Consider the following 13,647-nt stretch of genomic DNA (forward strand, 5'->3'; position numbering starts at 1 on the left):
CTGTTACTGATGCGCTGGCAACTGTAATTTATGTTCTTAAAACTGTCCATTTATGATGCGTTACAGGCTCTCAAGCAAATTCTTGCGCAAGCTGAGAGTTGTTGTTATGGTTATGCGCATCGAATCGATATCCATTTTCTCATCCATTAATTAGATCTACCACATGATCGCTAATTAAGGCCGCTGTAATTTATTTTCCTCCTTGACTTGAAAGTGCCGTATAATTAGATGCCCATAATTATATAGACCCTGCATTTTAGAATATAATCGGATTTGATTGTCATATTTATCTATTACAATTTTTTTTTTTTTAATAAATGAAAATATTTTGTATTGTAATTTCATCAATTGAATAAGAGCAAAATGTAACTTTTACGACTTTAACATGTGGATGTAAATCATAAACCGAACGACTAAAATCTTTGTGTCTTTTTCTTTATTTTCTTATAATTTTCTTTATGTTATATTTTGTTTCATGCATATGTACACTGTATACTTGTAAAAACTAACTGTTCAACAGCAAAAATGAGCCTAAAAGATTATTTTTTGGGCCATAGACAAGGTAAATATCGTAAAATCAGACACTTCTGTTAAGAAATTACGTGTTCAATCTGTCACAGGCTTACGGACATGAGACATGCACAGATAAAAGCACAAACTCAGGGATTGAAATCCCATTAAATATCATTGTCCGGATTGAGATCTCTTACAATTCTCTTTAAATTTAAGATTTTTAAATTTATAATTCTCCGCCGTTCATCTCATCTAAACTTATAAAATAAGCCATGTTTTAGCAATGAAAAGCTACCCTCAAGGAATTTAATAAGCCATGTTTCTTTATTAAATGCTGAAACATGACTTATTTTAGACACTTAAAGAGATGAACGGCCGAGATTTATAAATTTAAAAATCTCAAATTTAAAGGGAATTCTAAGAGATTTCAATCCATTTACAATACGTTTTTTCTAAATAAATTAACTGTCCGAACTATAACAGCAAAGCTTAAAAAAATAAATAAATAATTTTTAAGAAGTAGTTATTGGTAGCTGAACTACCCAGAGAGATGATCAGGGGTGACCAAATCACTTGGGCCACCCTAGCTGACCAGTGTGGGGGTGGCCACTCCCTTCCTTGCATGAGATTTCAAGGCGGAACTAAGTGTATGGTGGGCTACTTCCCGCCCCCGAAATTTTAAAACTTTTCCTAATTTTTTTTTCTTCTCATATTTACTTTTTAAAATTAATTTTTTACTCTACAAATATCCTTTTCAATTTTGTCCCCAAACCTAAATTTTTAATTCTTGCCTTGATACTTTGATAGTGTATATATAATTATATACAGAGAGGGAGAGAAAGCCCGGGTAAAAATGTAAAATCATAAATTTAAATTTTGAAAGAAGTAAAGGAAGTAACCAAAACTAAAAGAAAAATAGAGATGTCGTTTTGTGGGTATTGCTTTCACAGTTTCACGTGTTGTTCCAGAGTTGTCATCGTTCTCCTTCACATCTATTTGAAATCTTCTGACTTTCACAACGGACAAAATACCAAAACAGTATGCATGCAGACATTCAAATTACAATTGAGAACCTTCGGATCGCAGAAAAATTATAGATTCTTTGATTGTTAATTATGGTCTTTTATTTTAAATTTAATGGTTTATAAATGATTCGGCTTACATGCTGTTATCTGTAGTTTATTCAACGGTTAAGATTAAATTTTTTTTAAATATTTATTCATTTTATCTCTCCTATTAAAAGCTTTTAAAAGTAAGTCAACTTTAAGATTCAATCTTGACCATTGATTAAACTATAGTTTAATAACAGCATGTAAGTCGGATCTGTCTATAAAATGCCAGTTGCTTTTGTATAACCGAGGCATTAAATGCTGGCTTTTATTTTACCGAGGTTTAAATAATTTTATAGACAATTGAATTTAAAATGAAGGGTCACAATTAACAATTGAAGAATTTTTAATTTCTCCCCAATTGGAGGGAATCCGGATCCTTCTGGGCCCTAATGAATTTTAAACAATTATTCAAAATGGATGTTCTTGCATGGTGTGATCTCAATTTCTCAATTTGTGGTGGGACCAGAAAGTTTTGCTCCGAGGGACTCAAAATTATGGTATTCACATAATTAACACCCACAAACAGGGGCTGAACTAAAAAAACTTTTAATTGTAAGGGGTAAAAAATTAATTAGAGGTAGTGCTTCCCATTCACATACCTATGAAAGCCAAAGAAAATGAAAAGATTTGCTATATTTGTTAGTGTGTTTTGTGTTTTGATTTTATAGAAAGTTGAAAAAAGTACAGTTGGTGGGGATTTACGTTTGAAAAAAGTATTGTCTATAAGGTCCATTTAAGAAGACTGTTAGGTAAATCCTAGCGAGTGGGCCGGTTTTAACTGGCCCACTGTTTACTCCTAGTTTTAATGTTATCTTTAGCCACTTGCTTTTTATATAAAATTGTATAAATATTATTAAAGAATTATGGGTAAAGTCTACTTAACCCTCTCAAACTATCACTCCAATTACAATATACTTTTCAAACTATCAATTACGACAATTTACCCCCAAAATTACCAAAACAATGACAACGTACCCCTCAATACTAGCAAAATGGCAAAATAATCCCTATAGAATGTTCAATAAGACAAAATTACCCTTAAAAATTTGAAAAAAAAAATTTAATTTTAGTATTTTTTTATTTTATTTTACTAATGGTAATTTCATCATTTTGTTAAAATTATGGGTACATTATCATTATTTTGGTAGTTTGAGGGGTAAATTGTCGCAATTGATAGTTTGGGAGATAGATTGTCATTAGGGTAGTAGTTTGAAGGGGTTAAGTGGACTTTACCCAAGAATTATCATATACTTGTAGTCAAGTTTCACATCCCCTAACCATATATATATATATATATATATATATATATATATATATATATATATATATATATATATTATTATTTTTTTGACATGTCACAAGGGAATATTTTATATAAATGCATGCCAAAAAAACAACATTATTATGGAAAAAAAAACAGCTGCTTAAGCATTTGATAATAACTTAAAGTATAATTGAAGTTTAGAGGATTGCTAGGGAATGAATTTTTTTTTATTTTTTGTAATCTTTTAAGTGTGTTAAAAGCTATATGGCATGCTGGCTGGAATTTCATTTCATGTAGGCCATGGTGCACTTATCATCTGTAATTACCAATCAATTTTGCTGGGAAATTGGAAAACATTGAAGTTAATCTTTCATGGAAAAGAGTGGGTACATTATCATGAGTTGAGTTGTATTGCACTCAAAGAAATGGCTTGGGACACCCTTTATTTGAATTTTGCACTACTAATACATACATCTACCTACCTACCTACCTCCCTCCCATAGTAAATATTGTATGCAGGAGCTTAAAGTACACTCATTATCATTTCACTGGACCACTTCTCTGTTTCTTTTCTTTTTTTTTTTTTTTTTGAGTATTAACTGTGTGGACCACTTCATCTTTTATCAATTGGAGCCCTTTTGAGTGTGCTAAAGATTATAAATAGATTTTTTCATGTTCCAGGAAATATTATAATGTTTAAATAGAAATAATTTGATTTTGTGAAAATTTCAATTTTCTTTGTGGAGTTGTGTGTGTTTTTATTTATTGGGCTTGGGCTGGTTTTGATAAAAATTTCTCAATTCCAGACTTCTAATTATCAAGTGTGGGCTGAGATAGATAGGAGCATAGGCCTTTTTTCTTGCTTTAATTTCCTCCCTTCAGTCCACCTACATGAGCGTGGGCTTTGGGCTTTAGCTTGCTTTTATTCACTAGGGGTGTTCAGGCAGATCGTTAAAAAATAACTCCGCATTCGCTGTCTGCATGGGTTAGAGCATTCTCAATGGAGGAACCAAATTATACTTTTATCTAAAATGGCTAATCAGATTTATAAAAAAAGTCCTCACATTGGATTAGCCGAAAAAAATACAAAATTGATATTTTATTAGATTAGCCAACAAAAATGCTACATGTAGCGGCACTTTTCTCATGAGCCATTTTATTTTTTTATTGTTTCTTTCACTTGTTTTTTCTTTTCCCACAACTTTCTCCTGCTATTTTTCATTCACATCTCTCTTTTTCCAAAATTTTCTCCTACTATTTCTCTCTTCACATCTCTTTTTTCTCAAAAGTTGAAAAATATGATATTTAGGAAAAATACAATCCTTATAAAAAAAATAATATGATATAGATAAAAGTATAGTTAATCGGATCTAAGAGGCATTTACATATTCATTAGCTAAACTAGATAAAATGAGTTTTGATGAATCATTTTGCATAAAAATTTGGCTCCTCCATTGAAAATACTCTTACAAACGGCTTTTCAGCCGTTAACACCAATGAACAAATATCATATAATGTTATCTGCACATATGCGGGCGAATAGCGAAATATGAGTAAGCGAAGACAGATTGTTTTGTCTCCACCTAAGCACATATATAAAATAATAATTGTCTTATTAAGACTTTATTTATGTGTTTTTCTCGCGATTAGTATTAGCTAATTTGGCTTGGTGATTTTTTTTTTTTTTTGTTTTTAACGATTTGGCTTGGTGTTTTGAAATGTCACTAAAACACTATTTCAGTGGAAGGAGGTAGAAGCGAAACTACTGAAAAGCCCCCCTGAAAAGCTGTCCATTGTGAAGCTAAGCAAGGGTAACATCGTCAATTACATGGTGCAAATGAAAAGACGGAAAACACCCAAAAAAATCTTCCACTCTTTACAAGTTAGGAAGGACAAAACAGTAATTAAATTATTTGAAAGACAAAAACACCCATATCAATTCTTAAATCTTACTGATGATTTAAAAGGGCAAAACCGTAAAATTATATATCTTTAAGTAAAGATTTGTTGAACAATTTTTTTTTAAAACTAAACCATACGACGTTGTATTACACTTAAACCATTTAAAAATAAAAATAAAAAATTAATTGAAGGCAAAACTTAGGGGTGTAAGCGAGCTAATAAAACTCAACAACTCGTTTGATACCCGCTTGATTAAACTCGGGCTCGACATTGTACAAGCCCACTTGTTACTGTTGAAATCCGCTCGATTAGTTAATGATACATACTCGACTCGCTCGATCAAACTCAATGGGAACTCATGAGCTCGACTAGTTTAAGACTCGAACCGGCTCATTAGCACTACTTGTTAACTCGTTCATATATATATATATATATATATATATATATATTAGTAATTAAATAATATATGTTATATGAATAATTTAATATTTATGTGTATGTACTAGTTGACATACTAACTAGTTAGTTCATAAATTAACATATTATCTAGTTAATTAATATAGATCAACTAAATATAGTTAAGTACATGTTACTCAATACTTCTATGTATATCACTTATTTTATTATACACGTGTGTGTTATATATTAGTATGGGATAAATGCAAAATTAGTCATTGTGGTTGGCCTAATTTACAAATCAATTATGTTTTAATTAATTAGGCTTTTAGGTTAGAGTTGTGTTCAATTATATATATTAATGTACTCTTGGTAAAAACTCCATAACTATTTTATCTCCCAACAAATGGTATCAGAGCCATGGTTACTTTCCTGGGATAAGTATCTGGATGCGTCCGGTTTAGAGTTGTGTCCACCTTCCGCAACTCTTGACGCAAGGCACTCTTGGAAATGGAAAAAGACTCACAAGCGAGGGGGAATTAGGTTAATGTGAAGAGACTCACAAGTGAGAGAGAGATTGTTATAAATGCACTTGTGAGTGTTGTGTCCCACATTGAGAAAATATATAAGAAAATAGTGCTTAATATACCTAAGTGGACCTTAGCCCATTAGCTTAGGCTTTTGGGCTATAATTGTGTTCAATCATGTATATTAATGTACTCTTGGTAAAAACTCCATAACCGCTTTATCTCCCAACAAATGGTATCAGAGCTATGGTTACTTTCCTGGGACGGGTGTCTGGATGCGTCGGGTTTAGAGTTGTGTCCGCCTTCCGTAGTATTGGGTGGTCTTGAGCCTTGCTCAACCCCAAAAGCTAGCTCAAAAGGTGAGGTTTTCCCTCACACTTATAAAATGACCATCAACCCCTTCCACAATCGATTGTTGGGATTACCCCAACAATCTTCCCCTCACACATCGGGCCTTAGGTCGGAGCAACGCTAACCCGTTTCTCCCGTAGACTGTTGGTCCGAGACTTGTTGGTAAACCTAGGCTCTGATACCAGTGTTGGGTGGTCTTAGACCTTTCACAACCTTAAAAGCTAGTTCAAGAGGTGAGGTTTTCTCTTACACTTATAAAGTGACCACCAACCTCTTCCACAACCGATGTGGGATAACTACAACAATCTTCCCCCAATGACAACCTGTGTTGGCTGGTCTTGGGCCTTTCTCAACCCCAAAAGCTAACTCAAAAAGTGAGGCTTTCCCTCACACTTATAAAATGACCACCAGCCCCTTCCACAAACGATTGTTGGGATAACCCCAACAATCTTCCCCTCACACATCGGGCCTTGGGTTGGAGCAGCGCTAACCCATTTCTCCCGTAGACTGTTGGTCCGAAACTTGTTGGTAAACTTGGGCTCTAATACCAGTGTTGGGTGGTCTTAAACCTCTCTCAACCTCAAAAGCTAGTTCAAGAGGTGAGACTTTCCCTCACACTTATAAAATGACCACCAACCCATTCCACAACCGATGTGGGATAACTACAACAATCTTCCCCTCACACATTGGGTCCTGGGTCGGAGCAACGACAACCTGTTTCTCCCGTAGACTATTGGGCCGAGACTTGTTGGTAAACTTAGGCTCTAATACCAGTATTGGGTGGTCTTAGGCCTCTCTCAACCTTAAAAGCTAGCTCAAGAGGTGAGGCTTTCCTTCACACTTATAAAGTGACCATTCGCCCCTTTCCACAACCGATATGGGATAACCTCAACATTTTGCTTGTTATTGGAATCTGTTAATTAAGTCAATTTAGATGACCGAATCTTTGGCTTAATAAAGTGACAAAAAAATCTCATCATGGGTTCTTGTCTTAATCAACATGGAAACTAAGAGTATATACCATGCCATAGAATTCATATGTTTGTTGATCTCCATAGAGTTATGTTTCCCTAAAGAACAACTTAGTAGATATCATGCTAAATCCTTCGGGGAAGAAACGAATTAGAGTAGATATCATGCCTAATTCATTGCTTAGGGAGATCTATAGCTTAAGGAATAGATACAATACCCTTAGGTTGACAAGCATTAAATATACCGTATGATTAGAATATTAGTGTATTATTATCTTGATTAGTCTGATTAATGGTGGATATCAAAACCCTAATCCTTTTTAGTCTTAGGTTATCTTTCATTTTATCCTTTTATTTCAATTTTATTTGTGACAATCTGTTTTTAAATAGGAAATCAGTTCTAAGCATAATTTACCAATAACCGTGGGAATGATTTCGTATTTGCCTACTATATTATCGTTTTGATCTTGTGCACTTGTGAGTAAAACGTTCAGAGTATTCACCTATTAATTTAAGTGGGTATTTGGCACAACAGGATGCAGGGCCGAAATTTAAGAGGTGATAACTACCACCTGATGCCTATAAAAGGGAAGCCCCAGTTCATAAATTGGTAATGACAATTCTCTCTTAAGCTCTCATTGTGCTTATATTTTCTCTCTAACCAAATCACTGACTTAGGCATCAGAGCTATCTCCCGCCGGCACATCACTGGTAGCTCTGATCCTACTCTTCCTTCTTTTGCAGTCCAACAATTCCTTGGTCATACAGTCCTCGGTCATTCTGTCATTGAGCCATCCAACGATTCCTCAATTATCATGTCACTTGTCATTCCAATTATCTCTCGTAAAGCATGCCACGTCACTCTTGAAAAACTGTCATTAACAATTTGGCGCCGTTTGTGGAAACTCGATATTCATCAGTTCTTACCATTTACAATCCAAGATGGTGCAAACACGTTTATACCCCATCCAGGATGTTCATGCCAGCGTGGTTGGGACATCCAATAATCCTTTTTTTTTTTTTTTTTTGTAACTATTAACTGTATGGACCACTTCATCTTTATCAATTGGGGAAAGATTATAATAGATTTTGTGAACATTTTCATTTTCTTTCTGGAGTTATGTGTGTTCTTATTTATTGGGCTTGGGCTGGTTTTGATAAAACTACACAATTCTAATTATCAAGTATGGGAGATAGATAGGAGCATTGGCCTTTTTTTTTTTTTCTTTTTTTTTTTCCTCCCTTCAGTTCACCTACATGAGCATGGGCTTTGAGCTCGTTGGCTTGCTCCTATCCACTAGTGGTGTTCAGGTGGATAGTTAAAAATCACTCTGCATTCGCTCTTTGTTCGTCTGCATGGGTTACCGGCAGATTTCTAGTCATTAACTCCGGCGGGCGAATACCATATCCGCTATTCGCGCATATGTGGGTGAATAACAGAATATGGGCAAGTAGAGTCGGATTGTTTTGTCTCCACCCCTATGTGTCTATATATGGACTTTATTTATGTGTGTTTCATGTATTTAGTATTGGCTAATTTGGCTTGGTGATTTTGAAATGTTACTAAAATGCTAAATTGACATTATGTGTCCACTATCTAGCTATGAACATTATTTCAAGACAATTAAAGTCAATTCATATGTTTTTTTTTTTTTTTTTTTTTTTTTTTTTTTTTAACTTCTATTGTCCAAAGTTTATAAATAGATGTATTTTTTTTTTCATATTAGAATTCAACTTATAAATACTTGTATTGTCCAATTTTTACAATTCAATTTGTATTTTCATATTACAGTTAACAAGTGTATTTAGTTCAAAATTTGGATTAAGTCCATCTAAAAAAGCTCATAAAAAGTTTTTTAAAAACACGCCCATATGAATTTAGTCCATAGTTAGAAAAAATAAAATAAAATAAAATTCCCAAAACCCTAAAAGAAGCCCATAAAAAGTCGAAAAAAAAAAAAAAAAAAAACTTAAAATGCAAAGCAAATGTTACGGGCAGTTAGTACCAAAAAAAAACAAAGAAAAAAAAAAAGAGAAAGAAGAAGTCCGCCCGTATGGGCAGATTCCACCCACCCTAAACCGGGCGAGCAGTTACTAATATCTACCATCTACAAAATTAAAATGCAAATGCAGAATAAAGGTATTATGGGCTCGTAATATTCACTCCTACTATCCATATTTATTCCTTCTCCAAATGATATTGGGCTCATTGACAATCAAGCATTGGCCTTTAGGCTACGTTCAATAGGCTCATGGGCATTGGTCTCATTGCTCTAATTACGAATCCCTTGCTGGGTTTCCCAAAGCATGTTTACTTACCACTAAACAACTTGGAAAAAAAAAAAAAAAAAAAAACTTGGAAACCCCAGGGTGTTTTTTTTTTTTTTTTTTCTACAAATGGTAATGGGTTCATCGGCTTGACAATTGGGCCTTGGTATGTGTAACGATTTGTATTGTGAAAAATATATGGAATATGGTATTTTTTTTTTACCTCTTGGATGAAATGTGAAACATTGAACTTGAACAATTTGAAAGGAAAAGAAAAGTAACATGCCCTATTACATTCATCTGTCAATATGCAATCATATATAAATGGATGGGACAATCTACTTATGCAGAAAAAGGTATAATAAACATTCAAGGAATGTGTATAATTAAACTCTAAGTACAATCATAACAAAAGGATGTATGTGTCCCATCTCATAATTCGTATTGGTTTTTAAATTTCTTCTTATGCCAAAGATAAGGAGTGGGGGAGCTATTATGATCATGGTTAAAAAATTTGGAGTATAAACGTTTAATTGGTTCAGCTTAATATAAAATCAATTTAAAGGCTAAACTTTTCACATTCATCAGCTCTAAATGTTTTTGATGTATTGGTTAAGTAAACGGTCAATTATGTTCAAATATAAGGGTAAGGTTTAGGATTTAGGATATGGGTGTTATACTTTGTGATTGGATCATGAACATATAATTGAGAAGGCTCGTTGGGTTTTAAATAGCTTGTAAAAATAGAAGATTAGTCATATCATACGGCATTTAAATGGTGCAAGCCAATGTCTAGTAAAGAAAAACTTATCTTTTAAGTGAAACAGAGTCTTATTGAGGAAATTTTCCATTGTATCTTTGATATCATATCCATAGAGCGTTATGCTTAAGTTGAATTCCTAATAATAGATCTACTCGATTTCTTTCAACAATAATAATAAATAAAACTTATAATACATAAATATAATAGAATTCTCATAAATCATAATCATGTAAGAGAAATCAATGCAAATCGACTGCCAAGTTGTGCTGTACATGGAAAAGGACTAGAATGAATTGTGTTACAATGTCCACCGACCTATAATTATCTGTTTTTATTCTATGTAATAATGTAAGTTATAAATATCTGTTTATCCTCTCATTTATATAGCTACGAATAACGCACCATATATGCCGCTAGCATTAACCACACGCGTCTTGTCAATAAACAAGCGATCCTCTACGATCCATCCATCTCCATCATCCATTGTGGGCCCATCTCTCCCGTCTATCGCAATCACCGATACGATTATGACACGTGCGGTGCAATAGCAGCTACGTCTTGGTGAATGATCAAACTATCAGGTACAGCCCATCTTGACCAGAACCTCCCACAGCCGTTGGATCTCTCCGAAGATATCATCTGTGGGTAGCGGAAACCTGCAGCAGGGACACGTGTTCCTCTTCCTCAGCCACGGCAAAATGCACATCCAATGAAACAAGTGCTCGCATGGCAACTCACACACGTCCCTCCCTTCTCTCATCTCCTCCTTACATATCACACACTCCACTCTGCGCCCTCTCACCTCCACCGACGGCAGTGACACCACCGCCGCCGGCGAAGCCGCCACCTTCCCGCCGCCATCGCCGCCACAGCAACCAATTTCGCCGACAAACTTCCAGCACCTCACCGCTGTTTCAATGTACGGAATCAAGACCGACCCATTACAGAACCCAATGCCAGAGAGCGTCAGCATGGCGTCACACCAGAGCTCGCTCAGAGTTTCGCGCCATTTGGTGGGAGATGTTTCCAGAGCTTCTGGGTTGTGTTGTCGGATTTCGCAGAGTAGGAGGAGGAGTAAAACTGCATCGAGGTCTCTTTGTTTGACGGCGGTTGAAGGTAGAGGAGGTGGCGGTTGTTTGGGGTGGAAGTGGCGCGTGAGGTGGCGGAGGGCGGAGAGGAGGTGGCGGGCAATGAGGAGAGTCTTGTGTGGGAGGGAGAGGGAGTGGAGGTGGTGGAGGGTGAGGGAGAAGAGGATCGGGGAAGAAAGGATGGCTGAGAGGCGGTGGTGGTGGTGGCGGATATCTGAGAGTATCGAGAGGGTGAGATCAGAGAGGTGGGGAGGAGAAAGAGTGGAGAGTGCAGCCATGATGGCGGTGGTTTCTGTCATCATGGGATCGTGTGCTCGGACTTCACTTTAGGGAAGAGGGGGTGGAAGTTTGAGGAATGAGTGGAATATGTGTGGCTTTTTATGGGTTTGACTGCCACTGTTGGAATTTTGTGTTTTATTTTAATGGCAAATTGTGCTCTTTATTTTTGGGATTGGAGGGGAGGGACCAAGGGGATGACCAATTTGGTCTTCTTTTCTTTTGATAGGTACCAAATCCAATGAAATCTCTTTAGTTGAAAGCATTTATCAAATATTTAGTTGAAAACTCTTTGCTAAGAGAATAGGAATCAATATATAAAAAAAATGAGTTGATCTCAATTTTGCAATTGAGAGACCTTGTAAAAAGAGAAAGAGAGACAAGCATAAAGTGTCTCGTTGAGGTTGAGTGGAGAGCCACTTCGATGCTTAAATTAGTATTTGTTTAGAAGAAAGAAATGAGTTAAGAGATAGTATAAGAAAAATAGCTTTATGTTAGAATTGAATGTAACCTCTTAATGTTCCTCTTCCCTTTTCTTTTATGGAGTGTTTTCTTGCATTAAGCAGCCGGAGAGGAAGTCCACTAAATAACCAATTCGATTGATGTAGCCTTTTTTTAGCCACTGAGAATAAAGGGGTGTTGACAGTCTAAGCATTTGTGTGTCTGTTTATTTTGGTCGGGCTAGGTTCAATCAGCCTATAAGGCTCACTAAAGATGGACCTACTTGGGCCGACTAAATGGATTAAAGAGGCCTGCTTCTTGAGGACTTATTCTATAGTACACCAATGAAAAATAAGAATTAATTCTCGCTAGATATACGGTATTTAATCAAAGTGAAAATCATTCTTATTTTGCCTTTTTTCTCATTAGAGAAACTTCCTAATCTCTGTTTCTCTCTTCTTTTTGGTTAGCTGTTGTACTATTACCTCTTTAAAAAAAAATGTAAAATGATCGTGTGACCCCAATGCGTCAAGATCGAAAGGCATGGCAATGAGCCACGTTGAGGCAGCGTACAACACGATATTTGTTATCTACAGCCTCAAATTCAATCAGTACTTTTGACTTTGAAATGTGTAGTTTCTGTCTGTTTCCAAATTAATGCTTTGATGAATAATATGTTTGTAATAAGATCCTAAAAGCTTAATCATTGTTTTTAATAGTAATTAACCATAAAACTTGAAGAAAATATCAAATTACACATGTCAAAGTTCGAACATAATCTTTTTTTAAAATAAATCATCGATTATCTCAAAAAAAATTTTACAAAAAAAAAACAGTAAATTCAATTATTTAATTAATATTCTAACAAATATTTTAAGAAACGAACTAATTTACGGGAAAATAAAAGAAAATGTATTTTATGTTGAGTTAGGGAGATTTGTTTTTGATATGTGGAACCCGCGTATTGGGTTGGAATGTAGGGTTTTTGTCCACAAGTAAGCGTCCAGTTCAACAATGTTTTCTTTTCATTATCTCTAATAAAGGAAGGCCTAGTTGTAAGGGGAAATAAAACAAGCAGAAAGAGAAAGAAACAACGTTGGCCCATCCATGGCTTGTTCCTTGTGTCCCCAGCAAACTAAACTAGCAATGATGCGAGGCTGGTGGAAACTGGCAATCACACGCTGTAACCTGCGCTTGTTACGGCCTTTTGTCCACTCTTCACATTTACATCCACCGCCATCATATCTTCGATGATTATTTTATTTATTTGGCGTTCCACCAACTTGTTTGTGTTTACATGCTAGATGAGTAGCATCAGAGATCATATAGATGTGAAGGAAAAAGGGTAAAGTAAAGTCTCAACATTTCTATATCATTATATTCATGCATAGATATAATGTAATTTCTATAATATATAGCACTAGAAGTGTAAAGAGGAAGAAAGGATTTCCCAACCAAAAAAAAAAAAAGAAACAGTCAAAAGCCTCTCAATTAAAGTATAAAGATGAGCCATGAACATTCTCGCACTTTGTTACTGATGTAACTAAGCAACCTCTGTAAAAAGTGCCGCCACAGTGCATCCAAAAGTTATTGTCAGCTGTCTAGACTTCAAAAAGTTAATACGCAGAACAATACTCAACAGAAAATGTCCATTTTCCAATTGCTTTTCACAAAACATATCATGCTGTGCTTTTTTATTATTATTCATAAAGGCATCAACCTGAGCTCACGCTTAGAAATTTATGCAGTAAACAATGGGGATCCAATGTTCTTGC

At 35.1% G+C, this 13,647-nt stretch overlaps 1 protein-coding gene across 1 annotated transcript; it reads right to left on the minus strand.

Moving 5' to 3' along the window:
• Positions 1-10,306: 10,306 nt before the first annotated feature.
• Positions 10,307-11,524, minus strand: SGR9 (RING/U-box superfamily protein). Its single transcript, XM_059572210.2, has one exon. It carries the CDS (start codon positions 11,455-11,457, stop codon positions 10,645-10,647), a length of 813 nt encoding a protein of 270 aa, XP_059428193.2. The 5' UTR covers positions 11,458-11,524; the 3' UTR covers positions 10,307-10,644.
• Between the last annotated feature and the right edge of the window lie 2,123 nt (positions 11,525-13,647).

This window comes from Corylus avellana, chromosome 10 (assembly GCF_965113065.1).
Source record: "Corylus avellana chromosome 10, dhCorAvel1.hap1.2, whole genome shotgun sequence".
In the NCBI taxonomy this organism is placed as follows: domain Eukaryota; kingdom Viridiplantae; phylum Streptophyta; class Magnoliopsida; order Fagales; family Betulaceae; genus Corylus; species Corylus avellana.